At 47.4% G+C, this 24520-nt stretch overlaps 1 protein-coding gene across 1 annotated transcript; it reads right to left on the bottom strand.

Annotated features, from left to right (window-relative positions):
• Nucleotides 1-10944: 10944 nt before the first annotated feature.
• Nucleotides 10945-14490, bottom strand: LOC103123646 (ferritin light chain 1-like). Its single transcript, XM_007534305.1, has 4 exons — nt 14413-14490; nt 14162-14311; nt 12237-12362; nt 10945-11067 (listed from the first exon to the last, which is right to left on the bottom strand). Exons 1-4 carry the CDS (start codon nt 14488-14490, stop codon nt 10945-10947), a joined length of 477 nt encoding a protein of 158 aa, XP_007534367.1.
• Nucleotides 14491-24520: the final 10030 nt, after the last annotated feature.

The following is a 24520-nucleotide window of genomic DNA, read 5'->3' as shown; positions in this document are numbered from 1 at the left end:
TGCTACACATGATTCTGTGTTCCCTTAATTTTAACATATTAGACTGGTGTATAACACCATCTCTCTCTCTCTCTCAGATTCTGCAACAAAGCATTCCTTTCCTTTAATATTTAACTCAGAGTACATAAACACACATCAAAGCAGTTACATTGTGGACTACTGACAGCAATGGTTGAAGATGTCCTCACTCCTTGAATTTGTTTTCTCCTGAAACTTCCCAGTCAAAGTCACAGAGTGAAGTGTCATTGATGGAACTGGTATATCACAAGGGCATGTGCATGGCGACCCCTCTGTGTCCCCACCTGGCACCCACCTGGGTGCTGTTCCATGGGCATGGTCCCCCCAGGAGGGGTGCTGCTTTATCCGGGCTACCTTACCTTTTTATTTATTTTTCTTACTTATGTGTTTATTTATTTATGCCACCAGGGTTGTTGTTAGGGATTAGTGACTGACTGCATGATGACTGTCACCCCCTCCGACCTCTCTTTCTTTCTCTCTTTTTAATCGAGGGGTACAGAGAGAGCTGCAACACTGACCCACTGTTCCTGAATCTTGCCATTGCGGGTGGAGACCTGGGGCTTGAAACTGGATCCAAGCACTTGGTACCTTATGCACTCTTCTGGGTGCATCTCCACCTGTCCCCTCTTCCCACCTTCACAACATCAGGGCGCCCCTTTGTCTGCATGGCCCCCCCATTTGCTCAGGCCATGTCAATGCAGAACATCTCCTAAGTCACTTTACTGTGGATGTGCTGATTGGCAAAACCATGGCCGCCTCAGGTATGGTTAATCTCCCAGATGGGGGGAGCTCCACATCCTCCAGGTGCTGGGGGTCATCTAGGAACCCGGATCAGCCCACTAGTCAGGCCTTGTGGGTGGAGTTAGCCTTGGAGGCGGGGCCAGACACTGGTGGGTGGAGCTAGCCTTAGGGGTGGGGCCAGCACTGAGGCAGGGTGGAATCCTGGTGGGTGGTACTGGCATTTAGGGTGGGGGCAGACCCTGGTGGGTGGGGCTGCGACTCTGCGTGGAGGCAAACACTGGTGTCAGGGCCTGATGTGCATGGACCTGAGGATGGCCCAGTGCAGATGCAGGCGAGGGCAGCACTGCAGCCCTGTCTCACTGCCCATGGCAGGGCCTCTTTGTGGATACAATGAAGTACAGTCTGCACTGGGGGGTCAGCCTTGTCCAGTGAAGGGTCACCCCGGCCCCATGGCACACCTGGAAGCATGGTGAGTCCTCATGCTGGTGCTGGCTTTCATGTTTTCATAATTAAATGCCAGTATATGTAGTATTTTTTGTCTTTGTCATGTTTGTGGGGCCACGTGTCCTCCAGGCAGCGGGGCTGAGGAGGAGCGAGGACGTGGCATCCCCCGGGGGCACTGTGTGCTCCTGTATTCCTTTTCTCACTGGGTCTGCCTTCTTTTCTTTTTTTTTTTAATTTTTTTTTACATTTATTTATTTATTTTCCCTTTTGTTGCCCTTGTTGTTTATCGTTGTTGTTGTTATTGCTGTCATCGTTGTTGGATAGGACAGAGAGAAATGGAGAGAGGAGGGGAAGACAGAGAGGGGGAGAGAAAGACACCTGCGGACCTGCTTCACCACCTGTGAAGCGACTCCCCTGCAGGTGGGGAGCCGGGGGCTCGAACCGGGATCCTTATGCCGATCTTTGTGCTTTGCGCCACCCGCGCTTAACCCACTGAGCTACGCCGGACTCCCGTCTGCCTTCTTTTCAAGGTTTACTTGCCTCATAGTGGAGGGAGCTTCCTGAGAGAAAGGTGGAGAAGCAGGAGCAGCACTCCAGCACACGCACTGGACCCCGGGGGCCCCCCAGCTGCGAGCCCCTCCACCGCCCACCAGTGTCCATCCCTTCAGCACTGGCCGTGCCTGCAGTTTGTGGGGGGCAGGGAGCCCCAGCCCACTTACCCAAGAGCCCAGGGCCCAGATGGTTGGAGATTTGGGGCCTCTGGGCTGCTTGCTTAAACTAAAAACATCCTCGGGCTTAGCAGAGTGACTGACAACTGGGTTGAGGTAGTGCGGTGGTTAGAGCCACAGTTTTGGGGGACATGAACTTGCAGTGGGGGTTGCCAGTGAGCCAGACAGAGAGGGAGAAGAAGCACAGGGTGCCCCTAGATGTGTCCCCCCAAAAAAAACCCTACTCTACTCCACAGGAGCTCTGGTGCCTGCCTCTGCTGCTGGCTTCTTTGAGGGGTTAGTTGGAAATCTAGGCAGGAGGGGCCAAGTGGTGGTGCACCTGGTAGAGTGCACACATTGCCATTTGCATGGACACAGGTTCAAACCACTCCCCACCTGCAAGGTTTACAAGGCAGGGAGCAGGGCTGTGGGTACTACCTCTTGATAGGACAGAGAGTGGGGGTGAGCTGGGGAGAGGGGCCTGTACTGCTCCACTACTTGTGAAGCTTCTCCTCCTGCAGGTGGGGCCAGGGGCCTTGAACTCGGGTCCTTGTGCATGGTAGCTGAACTGGGTGCACCACCACCCAGTCATTCAGCCTGCCATCTCAGACAAGCCAGCACTGAGGGCTGCTCTCCACCCCCCCATTCTTGAATGGCTTCCAGATGGACTGTCCTGGGCACGGGTGGGCGAGGGCAGCTCTGGCATGGGAGGCCTTGGGTGCACAGGTCCTGTGCTCTTCCACTGAGCAAGTTCCTGACCTGAGAGTACCCTGCAGCAGGGAGATGGGGCCACAGGCAGAGCCTGGGACTCAGGTGTGTGAGGCCCAGAATTTGACCCCAGCCACTGCCAAAAAACAAACAAACAAACAAAGAATGATCCTTTTGGACACACTTTTCCTCTTGTCCAGAGCCCCCTTCAGCTCTGGCTTGTGACAGTGGGGCCTGTGGAGTCTTCCCTGTTTGAGTGTCCTCTGCGAGCTTTCCAATCCAAGATAGCAAAGTGGGCTCTGGAGCAGGGTGAAGGCCTGGCAGACAGCATAACGGGACTTGCAAGCAGGTTGCCATCCTCTAGAGTCAACAGATGGCAGCGTGTTTCCACAGCCCAGTGCTGGCTGCAGGCTGATTACCCAGATTGTGGGGAGCCACATGTGCCCTCAAGGTTGCTATTGGCATGGCCACAGAGTCTCTGTTCACAGAAGGCCTTGCTTAGAAGATAAGTCCCTGCTTCTCTACTCCTTAGAGTCCCTGTTCACAGACAGCCTTGCTCAAGAGATAAATTTCTGTCTCCCAACTCCACTTCCACCATGAGTCACCCAGGACCTTCCAGATAATGCCGATCACCATGGCAACACACCACTTCAATCAGTGGTCCCCGACTGCTAACTCCCCCCTTGCCCTGGCCTTAAAAGCAGCACCTTTGGTGCTAATAGACAGACTTGATCAGAATCCTGACTTGTCTCATTTCTCTCACGTGTCTTGTCCCCTTCCCTCTCCCTTCTTTCCTTGTCTTCACACCCTCTCCTAGGTTAACCCACGTTGAAGGTCCCACGGGACGGGACACCAGATGAAACCGTCCATTTGTCTCCCTAAGCCCCCCCACAGCCCCTAGCCTGCAAACACCTAAAAGGGTCGGGGGGTGGTTCCCCTTCTGTTTCCACTTTGGTCAATTCCAGTCCTGTCCCCTCTCCAAGCAGGGAATGCTGTGGTGGAGGTCACCTACAGGAAGCTGAGAGTTGTGTGGGCATGGGGGGCAGTGAGCCCAGAGCTCATCCAGGGCCCCCAGGAAGCGTGGGTTCAATCCTTGGTTGTCACAGAGTGGAGCAATTGTCAGAGGCAGCTTACAGGGGGAGGGAAGGTGAACAGCCTTGGGAGGCTCATGTGTTTGGATACAACATTAAAAAAAATATATATATATATATATATATAATTATGGTGATGTTATCCTTGCACTGCTCAGTGCTAGGACACAGAACATGGGCCCTCTGTGCCCCTGTAAAGTTATTCAGAACTGCATTGTGAATTTCTTTTTGAGTAAGGGTAAAAGTGAGAATATCTATGACTTAGCACCACTGTGATCCAGGCCCCACCTGTAAGCTACCTTCACCTGTGGAAATCTGAAACAGTCTCTGCTGTGCTCCAGCCAAGAGGTCCAGGCTGCTTGACTATCTCCCTGTTCCATCCTCAGCCCTCTTCTGTACAGATTCCTGCACAATCTCTACCTCTCTTTTTACTTAAGAGTTTTTTATTGATCCAGAAGCAGAAAGTGGGAGAGAGAGAGAGAGAGAGAGGTGTTATATGATGGGTATTTTTTTTTTGTAGGACAGTTTTTCAGAGTGGTAAGGTGTCTAATAATGGCTATGCTAGATGTCTCTCATGCTTGAGGTCCCAGGTCTATCCCCATTACCACTATAATTCAGAGCTGTGCAGTGCTATAGCTAAAAAATATCTTTTTCAGACATCAACATCTTGCATATGTATCTAGCCCATTGAATGGTAATATACTATTCCATCATAAGAATAAATCCCTCTTCCCAATGTTACCAGTCATTTCTATCAGGAACAACACAACAGACCCCTTTGTGGACACTCATAGTACCTGGCCCTTAATTTGGATCAACAATGGTAGAGAATGTTCCATCCTCTGAAAGGAGGATGGATAACATACTCTATACTCCACCTGAGGAAGATGGGTCCTGAAATTGGGGCAGTTTGGAATATTCCTAATCATGACCACAGAATGTGAGCTCAGATCTACAGGGATGCAGAGGTCACATAGGCTCTTAAGCTGAATATGGGCCCCAGATCAGATCAAATCAATGGGGTTTACAGTCAACAATATTTATACACCTTTCCCATATTTGGGAGCTACTCTCTTCTCTGATCCAGCTTCCTAGCCCTTTTCCCAGCCATGATATCATCTCCCCAGACAATAACTTGGATCCACCTGCATATCAGATTTCAGGCTCAGGGAAAAAAAGACTAGTGTAGTCACAGGCCCTTTAGAATATAACTAAAATATGCCTACTAGCTATCTACAAAACAGAGACCCCCCCAACTCTTCATCTGCACTATTCCAGCCTTTAGGTTCATGATTAGTCAACAACTTGTTTGGTTTTATATGCTAACTCTCTTTTCAGCCACCAGGTTCCAGATGCTAGCATGATGTCAGCCAGACTTCCCTGGGCAGACAACCCCACCAATGTGTCCTGGAGCTCCAATTCCCCAGAATCCCACACTTCTAGAGATAGAGAGAGGCAGGCTGGGAGTATGGATTGACCTGTCAACATCCATGTTCAGCGGGGAAGCAATTACAGAAGCCAGACCTTTTACCATCTGTACCCCATAATGACCCTGGGTCTATACTCCCAAAGGGTTAAAGAATATGAAAGCTATTGGAGGAAGGGATGGGATATGGAGTTCTGGTGGTGAGAATTGTGTAGAGTTGTACCCCTCTTATCCTATGATTTTGTCAATGTTTCCTTTTTATAAATGAAAAAGTAAATTTTTAAAAAAGAATACAATTATTTCTATATTGCTTTCTAAAATTTTGATAGTAACTAACTGAAAAAAATGCTCATCAAGAAAAAAATTGTCAGGTGGGGGTAGATAGCATAATGTGTATGCAAAGAGATTTCCATGCCTAAGGCTCTGAAGTCCCAGGTTCAATTCTCCGCACCACCATAAACCAGAGCTGAGCAGTGCTCTAGTAAAAAAAGACAGACAGTGAAGGCAGGCTTGGGCATTTATAAAAGATGGTGCTCTGGGCGTGGCTTCTCTCACTGTCCAGCTGGGAGCATCAGCAACATGAGTTGATGGCTCTCACACTCTCTCTCTAGCTCCATGTCCATGTGAACTCCAACATTTGTGTTCTCAGTTTTCCTGAATAAAGCTTAGAATTTTAATAAAAAGAAAAAATTATCAGAAATAGTAATATTCTAAATCAAAAGCTATATGCAACTACTAAAGGATGGAGAAAAAAATCTGAGAAGAAGATCAATCAGGAGGGAATCTACATGGCCACGCACAATGCCCAGCTTCCAGTTTTGGCAACATATGGGGGATGCTGTGGTCCTAGAGGAATCCTTGGTGCAGAGACATCTACCTCTCTTTGTCTTTCCAACTGAAAGGAATAAAAATGACCACACACACACAATGACTAGAACACTGGGCTGAAATCCAGGACATGTCAAGTTTGATGCACTGTGTCACATGTGATAGAAAGATGCTCTGGTTCTATCTATATCACTCTCTTTCATCTGTCTATCCATCATCTATCTATCTCTCAACTTTCTCCACTAGCCCACAAACTTCTCTCATTTGTATACAGATATTTTATTGTGGCCAAATGCAGACAGCAGCCCATACACGAGGCCCCAGTTCTTCCACATGCACACAGGATACCATGCACAAAATTTTGGTCTCATGCCTCAGGTTAGAAGATGGCTCACAGTGTAAAGCACACATCAGACAATGTGTGAGGTCACAGCATAGAGCCACACCACGACATAGGGCAGCTGCTGTATGGAGACGCTTCAGGATTTCTGGAGCAGGTCATGTTGTCTGTCACTTTCTTACTGCCCTCTTTCCCACCCTACTATCAGATACCTCTATGGAGTAAAGAGGACCCAGAAGAGGCATCTGGAATCATGCAGGCCCATGGCCACAGTGGTAGCTAATTTACATGAGGCAATTAAACAAGCAAGTAAACGTGTGAGTGTTAGACCTGGAAACAGGATGCCCCTGGTTTAATCTCTGGCATTGCATCTGCAAGGCATATGCCCTAGAGATGCTCTGGCTCTGTCTCTCCCGCACTTCACTCACCCTAGTAAATAAACTACTAGTAAATAAAATCTTAATTAAAAAAGGAAAGACAGTGGTCTGGGAGGTGGCACAGTGGATAAAGCATCGGACTCTCAAGCATGAGGTCCTGAGTTCAATCCCTGGCAGCACATGGACCAGAGTGATATCTGGCTCTTTTTTCTTCTCCTATGTTTCTCATAAATAAATAAATAAGTAAATAAATAAATAAATGAAATCATTAAAAAAGGAAAGATAATTCCATGCTCTTCTGCTGGTGCTTTCTTTTTTCTTTCTATTTATTAGAGCACTTCTCAGCTCTAGCTTATGGTGGTGCTGGGATTTGAACCCAGGACTTTGCCAGTTCAGGCATGAGAGGATCCTTGCATAAACTTAAAATTATCTACTTCCACCCTTCTCCACTTTTCCCCTCTTTTCTCCTCCTCCTCCTCCTCCCTCTTCTTTTTTAAACCATAGCACTGTTCAGCTCTGACTTATAGTAGTGCCGGGGCTTGAACCTGGGACTTTGGAGCCTCAAGTAGGAGAGCCAGTTTGCACAACCATTATACTGTCTATCCCTCACCCTTCAAGTGATATTTCTTATAGTGATATTCTGTCTTTCTCTCTCTTGTTATCTCTCCAGTTTATTTTGAGCAGAGCTGGCTCAGCTCTGGCTTATACTAGCACTGATGGCTGGTGCTGGGACCTGATTGCTGGTGAGGTGCTGGCCTCAGAGCCTCAGTTCAGTTTTACCTCTTCCCCACCCCAGAGTGCCACTGGCACTTCGTAGGTAATATGATAAGTCCGTAATATTTACTGAATCTGTGAAATTCACACATTCAAATGCACTGTGAAGGAATTCTGCACACACACACACACACACACACACACACACACACACACACACACACCCATTGTCCAAAAATGCTTATAAACAACCGCCTGAACTGTGCTGTTTTTCTGCCTTCTTAGCAACACAAGCAGAATGCATGCAGGTCAGGAATTCCAGTCTTTTAGTTCCAAACATAGAAAGACCAGGAATGGAAGCACTGCCAGTCAAGGAGTCTCTTCCCAGCATTCTGCTGTCATTCACTAGAAGGGGGTTGGATCCCCCAGGGCCTCTCTGAAACTCCTGCCAGCCCTCAAAATGCCCAGGCACTGCAGACACTGGGCTCTCATTGGTGGGCTGTTTTCTGAGGCCCGCCCTCTGGCCAGTGCCTGTGCTCCCATAGGCCAGGCTTTTTGGGCACACCCGGAAACCCTGCCAGCAATTTCATTGGCCAGTGTCCTTAGAGTACCGCCCACCAGCCTCAATTTTGTTCTTGGGCTGCCCTCTCTTGGACACACGGCAGAATGCAGCTGAGGACATGATTCAGAAGTTCCCAAGGAAGTCTTCCCAGACCAAAAGAGAAACCCCATCCACTTGGAAAACCAAGTGGGAGAATACCACACTAGAGAGGAAATAACAAACCTTTTGGGAATCCTGTGTACAATTCAAACCTTGACATCCACAGGGGACAAAGCCTGAGCTCTCCTCTTTTCACAAAATGCTTACACACAACTACAGGGTTTGCTGCCTCCTTGTGGCCACACAGAAGAATGCAGCTGAGCCCCATTCAGCAACCCCCAGGGATACATTGGATCGACCTTCTCGTGGTGCATCCCGTGAGTACCCATTTATTGAGGAAACTGACGATCCTTCCTAGCCGACTGAATCCACATGGATCCCAGTCACTTTCAAAGCCAGCAACAAGCAGACATCAGGCTCAACCTGATGCTGTTGACTGGCTACGGAAGAAGGGCAAACGCTAGAAGAAGAAGTGGTCTTCCCAGAAAACTACTGAAAGCATAGGGATGGAAAAAGTCAAGTTGGGAAACGCCTTGGGGCAAGACCAACAGCTTCCTAAAGCCAATGTGCCCTTCATACATGCAAAATCACTTGTGCAAAGTTAACTTGCTTTTTTTTTTAAAAAAAAAATTTCCGTGGCCCCCAGCCCCCGTGAACTTGCTTTTGTGTGAAAATTACCTCTTTGTTAGCATGTGGTGTGTGCATGGGTGTAATATAATATTTTTTGTTTATTATTGGATAGATATAGCAATGAATTGAAAGGGGAGGGAGACACAGAGGGAGAGAGACACATGACCTGGTGCTTGAACCTGCTACCTTGTGCACTGAAATGTCTGCATTTAACCAGGGGCGCCACAGCCTGGCTACTCATGGGTGTAACCCACTGCAAAAAAATTCAGCCTGAAATAATGAAACACCAGTGATGACCAATAAACTCACACACATACACGCACACACGCACACACACATAGATTCTGTTTCCAGAAAGGAAAATACACAGCATAACTTGGACTGGAGTTGGTGTACTACACCTAAGTAAAAGTTAAAAAACTCTGGGGTAGAAGAGGGAGTGTTCAGGTCCTGGAACATGAAGGCAGAAGAGGACTTTGGTAGGTTAGATTGTTACATAGAAAATGGAGAGGAGCTGGCTGGTGGTGCATCTGGTTAAATGACCATGTTATAATGTGCAAGGACCCCATTTTGAGACTCTAGTCATTAATCTCCCAATAAAGAAAACAAATCAGTTAGATTAAAAATTTTAAACATAATTAGAGATAATTCTTTTTTTTAATTAGAGATAATTCTTTAGGATGTTGACTGGATTTCCAATCCATTTTTCATTTTATGTCAATATCATGAATAATCTAAGACAATGTTTAGTTTCCTGACAGGAAAAGCTGTGTACACCAAAAGACACTGTCAGTTGTCCTGACCGCCTGGCCATCCCCACTATGCGCACCACCCTTCCATCACTGAGGTAAAAAACCTGGAGAGAGAGATTGGAAGTAGGAGGGCTATTTATAGGGCAACAGCCTGGAGTGATGTGTTGGGACAGGATTGGTTGGGAAAAGCACTTGAGGATACCGTATTAACTTGTAGAAAGTGGCACAAGCCTGAGGGGACATCTGCACAGCAGAATCAGAGAGAAGTTGAGACAGGGGGAGGAGATAGACATCTGCAGCCCTGCTTCACGACTTGTGAAGCTTCCCCTAGGCAGGTGGGGACAGGGGTTTGAACCTGTGTGCTTGTGCACTTTAATGTGAGTTCTTAACCAGGTGCAGCACCACCTGGCCCCTTACTATTATTATGATTTGCAAGATTAATGATTCACAGTAAATACAGTAGGTACATATATAAAATTTCTCAGTATTACTATCAGTATAGACATTTTTTCTTTCTAGATATTTATTGTGAGTTAATAACATTTATAGGACAACAATGGCATAGTTCCACCCCTCACACTGCCAAACTTCTGTAACCTGTCCCATTGGATAACCATCAGAGTTGCCAAAAAGACCCAGAGAATGTGAGTACTTCCTTCTTTTTTTTCTTTTCTGAGTATGCGTTTCAGTTATTTACATTCTACATGTGAGTGAATCACCTGGCAGTTATCTGTCACCTCCCTCCTTGCTGCACTGGTTTTACTTGGGCTCCATCCATCCGTCCTGAAGGACATGACATCTGTCCTCACTGCTGAGTCTATTCCTCTGCCCATGTGTCCCATGGCTCCTGTATACTGATATCTGCTGCGGGGCAGCTATGGGTGGGTGTCTAGGCTCTGGATTCAGTCAGGAAAGGCAGGCAAACGTGGCCCAGGAAAGAATCAAGGAGGGCAGGTCCAGAGAGAAACTGCTTTTATCTTTGCCAGCCCTCCCACCTCCTCTGTGAGTGTCCAGGTCCTTGCTGTGCAGGGCCTGATTCCTGTGTGCAGCCCCAGCCCAGGCTCAGCAAAGGGGGCAGCTTCAGCTACATGCAGTGGGTCACAGCTCTAGGTGTCTTGCTGGGTTTCCAGGTTACAGGCCAGCGGGGTGCTGGGCCCCAGTCCATGTCCTATCTGTGGCTCTGACTCTCCCCATGGGCTAGGCCTACACTTGAGAGGAGGAGCAGTCCCAGAGCTGGGAGGCTCCTGTCACCACCAGCCAAGGCTAGGAGAGACTTGAGAAAATGCAGCCCTCACCTGCAGGGGCTCACACAGTCACCAGTGTTGCTGCTGGAACTTGCTGACATTTAATCACATTTTAGTACTTGGGGACAGGTCCCTGGAGAGGCTGAAGAGCTGTCCTTGGTGCTCAGGGCAACCTGGACAGATGCCCTGAGAGCAGGAGTGCAGATGGATTCCCCACCGACCATGGGCTCCTGTTGCCCCTCATCCTTGGGGTTCAGGGAGCATTAGAAGTGCTGACCCTGCTCCTGCTGGGCTGCCAGGCTGCGCACAGTGCCCATGTGGGCCTGCATCTGCTCCACGACCTCGTCTTCTTTTTCCATTAAGTGATTCATCAGTAAGTCATAGACCTGAGGGGGAAGAGGGAAAGGCTGGTCTTAGAGGCCGAGGCCAGGCAGAGGGGACCCCACTCAACTCTTCACCCAGCAGCCCTGCCCTGGCCTCTACTGTGGGCCTTCCTGTGCTGAGTGGGTGCAGCTGTGGGCACCAGGGAAGGTGTTCTCACTGTGAGTGTGTCTGGCAAATTACAGGATGAAAACTGGTGGACATGAAAGTCCTCAGAGGAGCTCTAATGCCCAGTAGAAAGTCCTGCGGAGCAAGCCTGGCACAGTAATGTGACCTAGTCCCAGAGAGGTGCCCCACCTAGGGGCTGGCTCCCTCCCCTGCCCTGGCCACCTCCTCTTGACCGACCTACTGCCCCTCCCTCCTCTCTTATGGTTTCCTGGAGCCCCAGCCTGAGGGGGCAAAGATTGGCTTTGAGATGTGTGGCTGCTATTGGTTCTTGAATGCAGGCACCTGGAAGCAGTCTTTCTGGGCTGCGTGTCAGCACAATAGTGATGGAAAAAGGCCACGGTTTCAGGTTCAAACCCAGCACCACCAGAATCTAGAGCTGAGCTGTGCTTATGCCTCATGAACACTTCACATGTGGAGCACATGACCTTGACATTGAAGATCAAGGTGGCAGGAGGCAGGGAGGAGACCCAGAGGAGCCTGTCCTGTGAGCTGAAGGACACTCCCTCTGTCCCCTGCTCATGTGGGATGACATTGAACAGAAATTTTTAACCTGAGTCCTCAACGAACAGATCTTCACCCAACGTGGCTGTGAAGCTGCCCTCCCCAGCTTTGCAGGGAGTTCCAGGAAAGAACCAGAAGGAAACTGTCCCCATCTGGCCTTCAGGTCTGTAGAAGCACCTCCAGGACTGAGGACTTGAGGACATGGGGCCCAGATGCCTCCTTTCCTCTCTGCAGAGGGGGCTAGTCCCCGTGTGCACACTTCCTGTCTCTCCACCCTACTAACTAGAGACCTGAGGCCCCAGAGGCAGAAGGTGGAGACCAGCAGGGAGAGAAATCTGGGGCTCTGCAAGTCAGAGTCCCCTGGGAGCCCTGAGTCAGCCCCTCATCTGTCTGTCCCCACAGTGACTTTTTCTGCCCACAGCCTGTGGATTCAAGGCCCAGGGACAGGCTGTGAGCTTCTGGGGGAATCCTGGGCTGGGGAAAATAGGGTGATGGAAACACTTACCTTAGAGTACCCACACAGGAAAGCTGTGTGACAGAGGATCCTGACAGCCTGTTTCAGCCTCTTCTCCAGCTCTATGGCAAATTCCATGGCCTCTGATAGTCCTTCCCAACTAGGTACATCTGGGTCCTGCAGAGAACAGACAGAGCTCAGAACTGGCCACTGTGCTGTGTAGAATTCCATCCACACCTCCCACCCACTGGGTGAGTATAATAATATATTAATTAATTATTTTTTATTTTTTACCAGAGTACTGCTCAGCTGTGTGGAATTGAACCTGGGAATTTGGTGCCTAAGGCATGAAAGTCTCTTTGCATAAGTATTATCCTATCTATCCCTGCCCACTAGTAATTTACATTATTATTATTTTTTTAGTTGAGCAGCTGTGGTGGTGCAGGGGATTGAAATTGTTAATTTGAAGCCTCAGGCATGAGTGTGTGTTTGTATAACCATTATGCTACTTACATCCCACCCCCCAAATTTTTGTCTACTGTTTTATTATTGCCACCAGCTTTGTTTTTGGGGATTGGTGTGCAAAATGACTCCACATCCATCGGTCATTCTCTCTCTCTCTTTTTTGATATTATGAAGAGAAATTGTGAGCAGCAAGAGGAAAGGCTAGAGAGAGACCTGTAGCAATGTTCCACCACTCAAGAATCTTCCTTGTAGTATAGCCACAGGCCACTTGGAATATAACTAAAACATGCCTACCAACTTTCTACAAAATGGAGGACCAACTCTTCATCTGCACTATTCCAGCCTTTATTTAGGTTCATGATTGTTCAACAATTTGTTTGGTTTTGTATGTTAACACTCTATTCAGCCACCAGGTTCCAGATGCTAGCAGGATGCGACCAGATTTCCCGAGACAGACAACCCCACCAATGTGCCTTGGAGCTCTGATTCCCCAGAGCCCTTCCCCACTAGGGAAAGAGAGAGACAGGCTGGGAGTATGGATCGACCTGTCAATGCCCATGTTCAGCGGGGAAGCAATTACAGAAGCCAGACCTTCCACCTTCTGCATCCCATAATGACCTTGGGTCCATACTCCCAGAGGGATAAAGAATAGGAAAGCTATCAGGGGAGGGGATGGGATGCAGAGTTCTGGTGGTGGGAATTGTGTGGAGTTGTACCCCTCTTATCCTATGGTTTAGTCAATGTTTCCTTTTTATAAATAAAAAATTTAAAAAAATAAATAAAACTAAAAAAAAAGAAGCTTCTCTGTTTACCCAGTACAGATGGGATCTGGGGTCTTGGACCCGTGTCTAAGTGGATGGTAACTTGTGCATTTAACTTGGTGCAGCACAGCCCAGGCAGAAAATCTCTTTCTCTCTCCCCCTCTCTATTTTCAAAATTAACCAGAGAGGGAGGGGGAGATAGCATAATAGTTATGCAAACAGATCCCAGGTTCAATCCCCCACACCACCATAAGCCAAAGCTGAGCAGTGCTCTGATTAAAGAAAATATCTAAACTAACTAACTAACTAACTAAATAAATAAATAAATAAATTAGTCAAGGGGACCAGGTGGTGTCACACTTGGCTAAGCCCACATAATATGAAGAGTAAAGACCTGCACAAATATCCCGTTTCTAGTATCTGGCTCACCACCTGCAGGGGGTCGCTCCACAGGTTGTGAAGCAGGTCTGCAGGAGTCTATCTTTTGTTCCCCATCTCTATGTCTCCCATTCTCTCTCAACTTCTCTCTGTCTTATTCAATAAAATAAGAAAAAATGACTGCCAGGACCAGTGGATTTGTAGTGCTGACACCAAACCTCAGCACTGAAGGAAAAACAAAACAAAACACCAGAGATAGAATGGGGAAACCATCCAGCAGCCTGACTTCTACCTCCCAGAAGCCACAAATTCTGCTGCCCTGGTGCCCAGGGAGTGCCTGGGCCTCAATCCACTCCCTCACACTCTACTTACAGGCTCAGAGGGTTCGTTGAAGAAGTACAGGTAACAAAATTTCTGCAGCTCTAGCAGATAGAAGTAGCCCTCCTGCTTCTCCTCAGACAACTCACAGAAGAACAATCCCGCCTCCTCCAGGGAATCAGCATCCTCCAGCAGCTTCAAACCCTGTGGGAGAAGTTGGGAGGGTGGGATGGTGCATGGAATGAGACCCCTCAGACTAAGCCAAGTGGGGAGAAGAGAAGTCAGGGAAGCCCCAGGACTCTTACCAAAGAGGAGTAGGTGTTTAAGGCCTGGAACTGCAGGCTCTTGGCATCTTCAATTTCCTTCCAGATCGCAAAGAACATGTTTGGGCCTTTAGTAGTTAATCACAGGTTCCCAGAAGAGCAGATGCAAAATTTACTTCCAAACTCTGGTTTGGAAAAGCACCAGGAAGGGTTCCCAGGGCACTGAAGCAGGAGGTCCAGGGTACTCTTGCTCTGGAACAGTACTGGAGTCAGAGCAGAACCAGGTGACTGCCAGGGCTGGGGGGCCAGAAGAAGGGATGATAAGGGAGCCACCAGCCAATCCGGGGACAGGGGGCGTGGCCTGGAGGCTGCATGTCCAATCCAGGGCAGAACCCTGGCCATGCCCTGGGTTGGGATAGCCCTACCCACGGCCCCAGCCTCCAGGGAGTGGAGAGTGGGTGTGGGTGCCTTCCTAGGGTGCCAGGGTCCTGGAGCTCATTCTGGGAGATCACATGTCCACACCAGGGGTTTTATTTATTTACTTATTTATTCACAAGGGGTTCTTAACTCAAGGCTGGGCATTGTCAATATACCAATTTAAACTTAGGTCCAGAGGAATATGTAACAGTTATTTGATTATTGTATAAGAAGTGGTCTTCAAGGCCTTAACAAGTGGGAGAAAGTTTCTGCTTCTTTGACAAATGTGTGCACTCCAGCAACTATGGTGACAGAAGGCTTACATCATCATAACTATTTTGGCCAGTTCCAGGCCACTTAAACACCTGGGGTCCTAGTCATGGGATTTTAAATTTCCCATATATACTGTGAGCTTAGACCCAGCTGTCATCTGGGGTCACTTCCATCAGTTGTGTCCTCACCAGGCTTTTCAGGGCCCTCACTGTAAAGTAACAAGGAAACGCAGGGCTGCACTCTCTGAAGGGAGTCTGTGTCACACTGCTAGGCCGCTTGAGGGAGGCTGGTTCTGCAGCCTTAGCAGCCCAGCTGTGACCACAGATTGAGCTTCAATGGAAGGGGACCCAGAGGTTGCGCAGGCTCCTTGCAAAATACTGACAGACATGGGCTCCAGGTATGGTTGACGATGTACATAGTTTACTTTTTCTCTTTTTTTTTTATAAAGTATTTTATTTATTTGATTTTTAGGACAGATGCAGAGAGAGGAAGACACAGAGAGAAATACCACAGCCCTGCACAGCTCTGGATTATTGTGGTGCAGGGGACTGAACACAATTCTCTCTCTCTCTCCCTCTCTCTCTGTCTTTTCTTTCCATATGGAAGCCACTCTCTCTACACAGATGCAGCTCTCAAGTCCCACACTCTATACTTATGCCATCTTCACAGATATTTCTCAAGCCTGCCTTTATGGTAATGACTCAAAGATTGTTGGAGCCCTGGTCCCCTAGAAATATTTATAAATAAATGGGAAGGCTAGCTTCCTGTCATCCTGGGTTTCCTATCCTCATTGCCTCTAATCCTATTCTTTGGCCCTCTGGTTATTAAACATCTGTATACCTTACTGCCTTTCAGCCATCTAGTTTCAGATGCTCCCATGACCCCATTCTGGCCTCTCTGGACAGCTGACCAAATGGCAAAGTATCCAGAAATCTAGTTTCTCCAGAGTCCTACCCAACTAGGGAATGATTTGGGACAGAGAAGGTCTGTCTAGGAGTATGGATGGACCAGGTCATAGGCCATGTCTCAGCAGGAAGTAGTTCCAGAATTCAAATATTTCTTCAGTACTGCAAAAATTTCTGGTCTCTACTCCTAGTGGGGGAATGTTGAAATCAGGGAATGAATGCCCCGACCAACAGGGCGGTGAACAGGGGCTAGGAACCCAATGAGACCTGAAATGAATGAACATGAGACACGAATAATGACAGCAAGACAAGTTTCTGATCAAGCTGTAAATTTTTATTGTGAACACAGGCATTATAAGGCTTTGGGGAAGGAGAGGGAATGCTGGAGGAGGGGGGAGGGGGAGCAAACTTCAAAGCAGAATGTTCCTTGCAACAAATGGTGGAAACCAAGCTGTGTGTTGACTCACTTGTGTTGACTCACTTGATTACTGATAAATGGTTTACCTAAGGGGAAATGGCCTGCCCAGGGGGGAATTAACACTTGTCTTGAGGGGTTCCGTTGTCTCAAAGCTTATCATCTATAAAGCAGAGAAATGGCTCCTGGCAAATGAACAGATAGAACACGGAGAACACAGTTAATACCGTGCCACACTAGAGTACACGTTCCCTAGACACACCAGCTTCCCATACTATTCAATTAAAAAATATTGTACTTTTATTTATTAGATAAAGACAATTGGAAATTGAGAGGGAAGGAGAGGTAGAAATGGAGAGAGAGAGAAACACCTACAGTACTGTTTAACCATTGCAAAACAGGGGAGGACTGTTGAGCTGCACCGTGGAGAAAAAAGAGAGGAGATCCGGAGTGAAGAGGGAACATAAATCTTTATTTGTGCTGGCACCTCAGAGTTGGGTGAGAGAGAAGCAGGTTGGGCCACGTGGAGGTAGCAAATATGGCCGCCTCAAGCAGCAACCTTTCCTGCGTCTAAACACCAAAGTGAAGGGCCGACAAGAGAAAGAGGTGCTGAAGAAGAAGGGCTTTTATGGGAGTGGCTCTCGTGAGAATGGGAAGGGGGAGGAGTAACCATAGCACTCCAGGGTAGGATAATAACTCTCATGGGAAGGGGGAGGAGTAACCAAAGCACTCCAAATATCGTGGGGATATAGACAATGCCCTGAGGGCACAACATGGTGGAACAGGTGCTCCGAGAATGTCCCAACTCTCGCGGGAACTAGCAATAGCCTGAGGGGACAACATGGCAGATGTGACTGCATCTGCACAATTTCACAGCATTGGACCATGAGCTTGAACCTGGTCCTTGCATTTTGTAACATGTGTACTCAACCAGGTGTACCACTACCAGTCTCTAAGGTTCCCACACTATTAGCATAAGAAAATTTGCACAAAGACCGTGGTAACAGGTATGGATGTAGCTTGGAAAATAAGTGAAGTCCAGGCTAAGAAATACACAAAAGTGGTGTTGTGGGTGTGGTCTCTCCTCTCTCTCTCTTTGCCCAGGGGAGTGTGTCAACATGTTCATAAAATTTAGAACTAGGTGCCTGGAAACAGTTAAGTTACAGCTGGTACAGGGGGAAGATGAACTGGCCCCTATAAGCCATCAGAACAGTGAAGATTTCATGGCTACAAGAAGAGGAGGGAATGAAATGAAAATATTTACAGGTAAACAATGGAAAGAGAGAAGAGAAAAACCACAGCAAGTGGTGGCATCTCATTTTGGCCTTCCAGCTCTCCCAGTGGACACCTTGGCAGATTCTGTCTGTGGCCAGTTTACACACCTTGGCAGATTCTGACCACACACTGTGTCTAACTTTGTTTATATCCAATCAACTTGTGCTGCACCTAATTTGAAAAGGATAAAAGGCCAGCTGCAGAAGCAGAAAGTGTCCAGGCCTGGTTGAAATCATAAAGACATAAAGGTCCCAGAAGATAGTTAGTAGGCCTATTTTAGTTATATTCCAAAGAGACCATGACTATACTAGTTTTTTTTTTTTTTCTGCTTGACATCTTATATGCAGGTGGATCCAAGTAATTGTCCGGGGAGATGATGTAATGACTGGACAAAGGACCTGAAAGCTGAATCAGGGAAGAAAGAAGCTCCCAAATACGGGAAAGGTGTATAAATATTGTTGACTGTAAACCCTATTTATTTGAACTGATCTGATATTCAGCTTAGGAGTCTATGTGACCTCTGCATCCCAGTAGATCTGACCTCACATTCTGTGGTCATGAGTAGAAATGTTCCAAGCTGCCTTAGTTTCAGGACCCATCTTCCTCAGGTGCAAGATAGAGTATGTTGTCCAGCCTCCCTTTCGAGGATGGAACATTCTCTGCCGTTGTTGATCCACATTGAGGGCAAGGTACTATGTGGTCTCTGGACACAGTCTGAAATGAAGCATGCTGAGGTAGTACATTGCATTGACTAGGCTGGTATCAGCAGATGCAATATCATTTGGTATGAATTGAGAGGAGCATGCAGGGAAGTGAGCCCAACCCTGGAGGTTCCAGGACTGAGGGGAAATATAGGCTCTATTAAGGAAGCAGGACATTCCTGCTGTCTTAGGCTTTAAGAAGGCAATATATATTGCTGTTACCAAATTATTTGGCAACTGGGTTAACTTTGAAAATCTCATTGTTAGTATTTGCTGTATCATACACAACATCATCATAATTTATGTCCTTTGACATTATTTGTATATAGCTGTGTCTTAAAGATTCATGCCACCAGTAGCCTTTGTTCTACAAAATGGATATCCTCCAACTCAACATCTGAACCATTCCAGCCTTTAGCTTCATGATTAGTCAACAATTTGTTTGGCTTTATATATTAACTAATTGTTTTGACCTTTTTGTATCTCATCAATTCCGGTCATTCCTTAGCTCTCCCCACCATATGGGCACTACTCTTTGAAAACCTGTAATTGGCTTTCTCTCCTCTCCTCTCTTCTCCCGGATCAACTAGGAATACCAAAGGAGACCACCCGGACTGAAACAAGACAGGACTAGAATGACCACAGGAACCCAGTAAATCACCCCTGAGTACAAACACGTGGCTGGTGACAGAGAGGAGGGGCCTAAGGAGAGATTAAGTGACTGCTAACAGTTCAACAGTTTATCAGTGAAGACACCACCTCCAGTCTGCTCCACAACAAGGGGACAGCTGAAGGGAGGAAAGGACTCCCCAGAGACTCACCAAGTACAACTCTGAGTCTCCATTGCTACTACCCTCAGAATCTGGAGCAGCAACAGGGAGGGACACCAGGGGACAGAGATCTAACCGGGAAACTCAGGAGAAGACCTATACCTCGGTGGCATAACTGAGGGGCTGTGAAAGTCTCTTTGCATAACCACTGGGTTATCTCTGCCACACCCTGCTTTATCTCTTGGTCAGGAGTCAGTGATTAGCTAAGAAACATATTGATAGTTTAAAAGCCCTCAGGCTCCCATAGCCTACAGGGAAGAAAAAAAAAGAGGCTTTTACACCACTGAGCTCCAACCCAGGGATTGAAAAAACTGTTAATTTCCACCACAGTAAACCCTTTAATTAAATTACTTAGACACAAGTCAATCCAGGCAATAGTGATCAATAATTTGAAAAGTACTGATAAAGGGAACTCATAACATAATATATAAAATGGTTTAAACAACAAGAAAAAATATTGGAGACTCAAACCAGGACAAGAGTCCAGCTAAAAGTCCTCCAGAGGGTGAAGCACAAAACAACGAGTTCAACATCCAAACATTAGCTAAGGAAATAATAACAGGAGTGAGTAAAGAATTTGAAAAACTTGTAATCAGAAATGCAGGAACAACAAATGAGAATATGGAAGAAAATTCTAATTATCTCATGGTTATTAGAGAGCTGAAAGCTGAAATCGCTGAGTTAGAAGGCAACTAGCTGAACAAGCTAAAACAGTATCAGAGCAGAAGGATGAATATGGGATGATCTCACTCTCAGGCTGAAGTTGAAAAACAAGACCAGAAAAGAAAACACAAGTCGAACCTGAAATGGAATTGGAGTATTACACCAAAGTAAAAGACTCTGGGGTGGGTGGGTGGGTGGGGAGAATACAGGTCCATGAAAAATGATGAATGAAATAGTGGGGGTTGTATTGTTAAATGGGAATCTGGGGAATGTTATGCATGTAAAAAAAAAAAAAAGAAGTAGAAACGCAAAGCAGAGATTGACTGAGTTTGGAGTATGGCACCAAAGTAAGAAAGCAGAAGTACACTAGAGTTTGCAGTGAGTACCTCCCTAACACTTCCTCTCCACTATTCCAAGCTTTGGGTCCATGATTGCTCAACAATTTGTTTGGCTTTGTATGTTAACTCTCTTTTCAGCCACCAGGTTCCAGGTGTCATCAGGATGCCGGCCAGGCTTCCCTGGATTGAAGACCCCTCCAATGTGTCCTGGAGCTCAGCTTCCCCAGAGACCCACCCTACTAGGGAAAGAGAGAGGCAGACTGGGAGTATGGACCGACCAGTCAACGCCCATGTTCAGCGTGGAAGCAATTACAGAAGCCAGAACTTCTACCTTCTGCAACCCTCAATGACCCTGGGTCCATGCTCCCAGAGGGATAGAGAATGGGAAAGCTACTGGGGAGGGGGTGGGATATGGAGATTGGGTGGTGGGAATTGTGCCCCTCCTACCCTATGGTTTTGTTAATTAATCCTTTCTTAAATAAAAAAAAATTTAAAAAAAGGGAAACTGGGAAATGTTATGCATGTAAAAACTATTGTATTTACTGTTGAATGTAAAACATTAATTCCCCAATAAAGAAATAAATTAAAAAAAAAAAGAAACAGCAGGCAAATGTGGCCTGGGATAGAATCCAGGAGGGCAGGTCTAGAGAGAAACTCCTTTCATCTTTCCTATCCCTCCCAGCTTCTCTGAGTGTCCATATCCTTGCTGTGCAGGGCCTGGATTCTGTGGCTTTGACTCTCCTCAAGGGCTAGGCCTTCACCTGAGAGGAGGAGCAGTCCCAGAGCTGGGAGGCTCCTGTAGCCACCATCCCAGCCTGGGGGAGACTTGAGAAAATGCAGCCCCTCACTGCAGGGACTCACATGTTCACCAGAGCTGCTGCTACAACTTGCTGACATTTAATCACATTTTCCCAATCAGGGACAGGGACCTGGGAGGCTGAGGAGCTGTCCTGGGTGTGTGTGGCAGGTTGGACAGATGTCCTGAGAACAGGAGTGCAGATGGATTCCCGACCGACTATGGGCTCCTGTTGCCCCTCATCCTTGGGCTGCAGGGAGCATTAGAAGTGCTGACCCTGCTCCTGCTGGGCTGCCAGGCTGCGCACAGTGCCCATGTGGGCCTGCATCTGCTCCACGACCTCGTCTTCTTTTTCCATTAAGTGATTCATCAGTAAGTCATAGACCTGAGGGGGAAGAGGGAAAGGCTGGTCTTAGAGGCTGAGGCCAGGCAGAGGGGGCCCCACTCAACTCTTCACCCAGCAGCCCTGCCCTGGCCTCTACTGTGGGCCTTCCTGTGCTGAGTGGGTGCAGCTGTGGGCACCAGGGAAGGTGTTCTCACTGTGAGTGTGTCTGGTGAACCATAGGATGAAAACTGGTGGACATGAAAGTCCTCAGAGGAGCTCTAATGCCCAGTAGAAAGTCTTGCAGAGCAAGCCTGGCACAGTAATGTGACCTAGTCCCAGAGAGGTGCCCCACCTAGGGGCTGGCTCCCTCCCCTGCCCTGGCCACCTCCTCTTGACCAACCCACTGCCTCTCCCTCCTCTCTTATGGTTTCCTGGAGCCCCAGCCTGAGGGGGCAAAGATTGGCTTTGAGATGTGTGGCTGCTATTGGTTCTTGAATGCGGGCACCTGGAAGCAGTCTTTCTGGGCTGCGTGTCAGCACAATAGTGATGGAAAAAGGCCACGGTTTCAGGTTCAAACCCAGCACCACCAGAATCCAGAGCTGAGCTGTGCTTTTGCCTCATGAACACTTCACGTGTGGAGCACATGACCTTGACATTGAAGATCAAGGTGACAGGAGGCAGGGAGGAGACCCAGAGGAGCCTATCCTGTGAGCTGAAGGACACTCCCTCTGTCCCCTGCTCATGTGGGATGACATTGAACAGAAATTTTTAACCTGAGTCCTCAACGAACAGATCTTCACCCAACGTGGCTGTGAAGCTGCCCTCCCCAGCTTTGCAGGGAGTTCCAGGAAAGAACCAGAAGGAAACTGTCCCATCTGGCCTTCAGGCATTCAAAGGCACCTCCAGGACTGAGACACTGAGGACATCTTCCCTGGCAGGGACCCAGATGCCTCCTTTCCTCTCTGCAGAGAGGCCTGTCTCTGAGTGCACACTTTTTGCCTCTCCACTGTCCTCACTGAGGCCCCAGAGGCAGAAGGGAGAGACCAGCAGGGAGAGAAATCTGCTGCTCTGCAGGTCAGAGTCCCCAGAGAGCCCTGAGTCAGCCCCTCATCTGTCTGTCTGTCCTCCAGTGACTGTCTTCAGTTCAGAGCCTGTGGATCCAAGGCCCAAGGACAGGCTGTTAGCTCCTGGGGGAATCCTGGGCTGGGGAAAATAGGGTGATGGAAACACTTACCTCAGAATACCCACACTTGAAAGCTGTATGACAGAGAATCCTGATGGCCAGTTTAAGCCTCTTCTCCCGCTCTATGGCAAATTCCATGGCCTCTGATAGTCCTTCCCAACTAGGTACATCTGGGTCCTGCAGAGAACAGACAGAGCTCAGAATTGGCCACTGTGCTGTGTAGAATTCCATCCACACCTCCCACCCACTGGGTGAGTATAATAAAATATTAACTAATTTTTTTTAAATTTTTTACCAGAGTACTGCTCAGCTGTGTGGAATTGAACCTGGGAATTTGGTGCCTAAGGCATGAAAGTCTCTTTGCATAAGTATTATACTATCTATCCCTGGCCACTAGTAATTTACATTGTAATTATTTTTTTGTTGAGTAGCTATGGTGGTTCAGGGGATTGAAATTGTTAATTTGGATCCTCAGGCATGAGAGTGTATTTGCATAACCATTATGCTACCTACATTCCACCCCCCAAAATTTTGTCTACTGTTTTCTTATTGACACCAGCTTTGTTTTTGGGGATTGGTGTGCAAAATGATTCCACATCCATCGGTCATTTTCTCTCTTTCTCTCTTTTTGATAGTATGAAGACAAACTGTGGGTAGCAAGAGAAAAGGTTAGAGAGAGACCTATATTCCACCACTCAAGAAGCTTCCTTGTAGTATAGTCACAGGCTCCTTTGAATATAACTAAAATATGCCTACTAACTTTCTACAAAATAGAGGACCTCCCAACTCTTCATCTGCACTATTCCAGCCTTTATTTAGGTTCATGATTATTCAACAATTTGTTTGGCTTTGTATGCTAACTCTCTTTTCAGCCACCAGGTTCCAGATGCCAGCATGATGCCAACCAGACTTCCATGGACATACAACCCCACCAGTGTGTCTTTGAGATCTGCTTCCCCAGAGCCCTTTCCCACTAGTGAAAGAGAGAGGCAGGTTGGGAGTATGGATCGACCTGTCAACACCCACGTTCAACAGGGAAGCAATTCTGTATCCCATAATGACCTTGGGTCCATACTCCCAGAGGGTTAAAGAATAGGAAAACTATCAGGGGAGGGGATGGGACACAGAGTTCTGGTGGTGGGAATTGTGTGGAGTTGTACCCCTCTTGTCCTATGGTTTAGTCAATGTTTCTTTTTTACAAATAAAATAATTTAAAAAAATAAATAAAAGTAAAAAAAGAAGCTTCCCTGTTTACCCAATACAGATGGGATCTGGGATCCTGGACAGTTGTCTATGGATGGTAACTTGTGCATTTAACTGGTTGCATCACAACCCATACAGAAAATATCCCTCTCTCTCTTTCCCCCTATTTTTAAAAAATTAATCAGAGAGGGAGGGGGAGATAGCATAATAGTTATGCAAACAGATCCCAGGTTCAATCCCCACACCACCATAAGCCAGAGCTGAGTAGTGCTCTGGTTAAAGAAAATAACTAAAATAACTAACTAAAGAATGAACTAACTAAATTAGTCAAGTGGACCAGGCAGTGGCATACTTGGCTAAGCCCACATAGCATGAAGAGAAAGGACCTGCACCAATATTCAGGTTCAAATATACAGTTCCCCACCTGCAGGGGGTCGCTCCTCAAGATGTGAAGCAGGGCTGCAGGTGTCTTTTCTGTTCCCCATCTCTACACTCCCATTCTCTCTCAACCTCTATCTGTCCTATTCAATAAAATAAGAAAAAATGACTGCCAGGACCAGTGGATTTGAAGTGCTGACACCAAACCTCAGCACTGAAGGAAAAAAAAATACAGAGACAGAATGGGACAAACATCCCAGCAGCCTTACTTCCACCTCCCAGAAGCCACCAGAGCCATAAATGCTGCTGCTCTGGTGCCCAGGGAGTGCCTGGGCCTCAATCCACTCCTGCACCCTCTACTTACAGGCTCAGAGAGTAAGTTGAAGCAGTAGGAGCAGCTATATTTCTGCAGCTCTAGCAGATAGAAGTAGCCCTCTAGCTTCTCCTC

The sequence above is a fragment of the Erinaceus europaeus genome, chromosome 2 (genome assembly GCF_950295315.1).
Source record: "Erinaceus europaeus chromosome 2, mEriEur2.1, whole genome shotgun sequence".
NCBI lineage: Eukaryota > Metazoa > Chordata > Mammalia > Eulipotyphla > Erinaceidae > Erinaceus > Erinaceus europaeus.
This window is presented reverse-complemented; position numbering and strand designations above follow the sequence as displayed.

Excerpts from the sequence above, each read along its gene's own strand:
- LOC103123646 (XM_007534305.1), bottom strand. The coding sequence starts at position 14,490 with ATGTTCTTTGCGATCTGGAAGGAAATTGAAGATGCCAAGAGCCTGCAG. Across the intron at positions 14,312-14,412 it reads TAAACACCTACTCCTCTTTG|GGTTTGAAGCTGCTGGAGGA; the intron begins GTAAGAGTCCTG and ends CTTCTCCCACAG. Across the intron at positions 12,363-14,161 it reads TCAACGAACCCTCTGAGCCT|GACCCAGATGTACCTAGTTG; the intron begins GTAAGTAGAGTG and ends TGTTCTCTGCAG.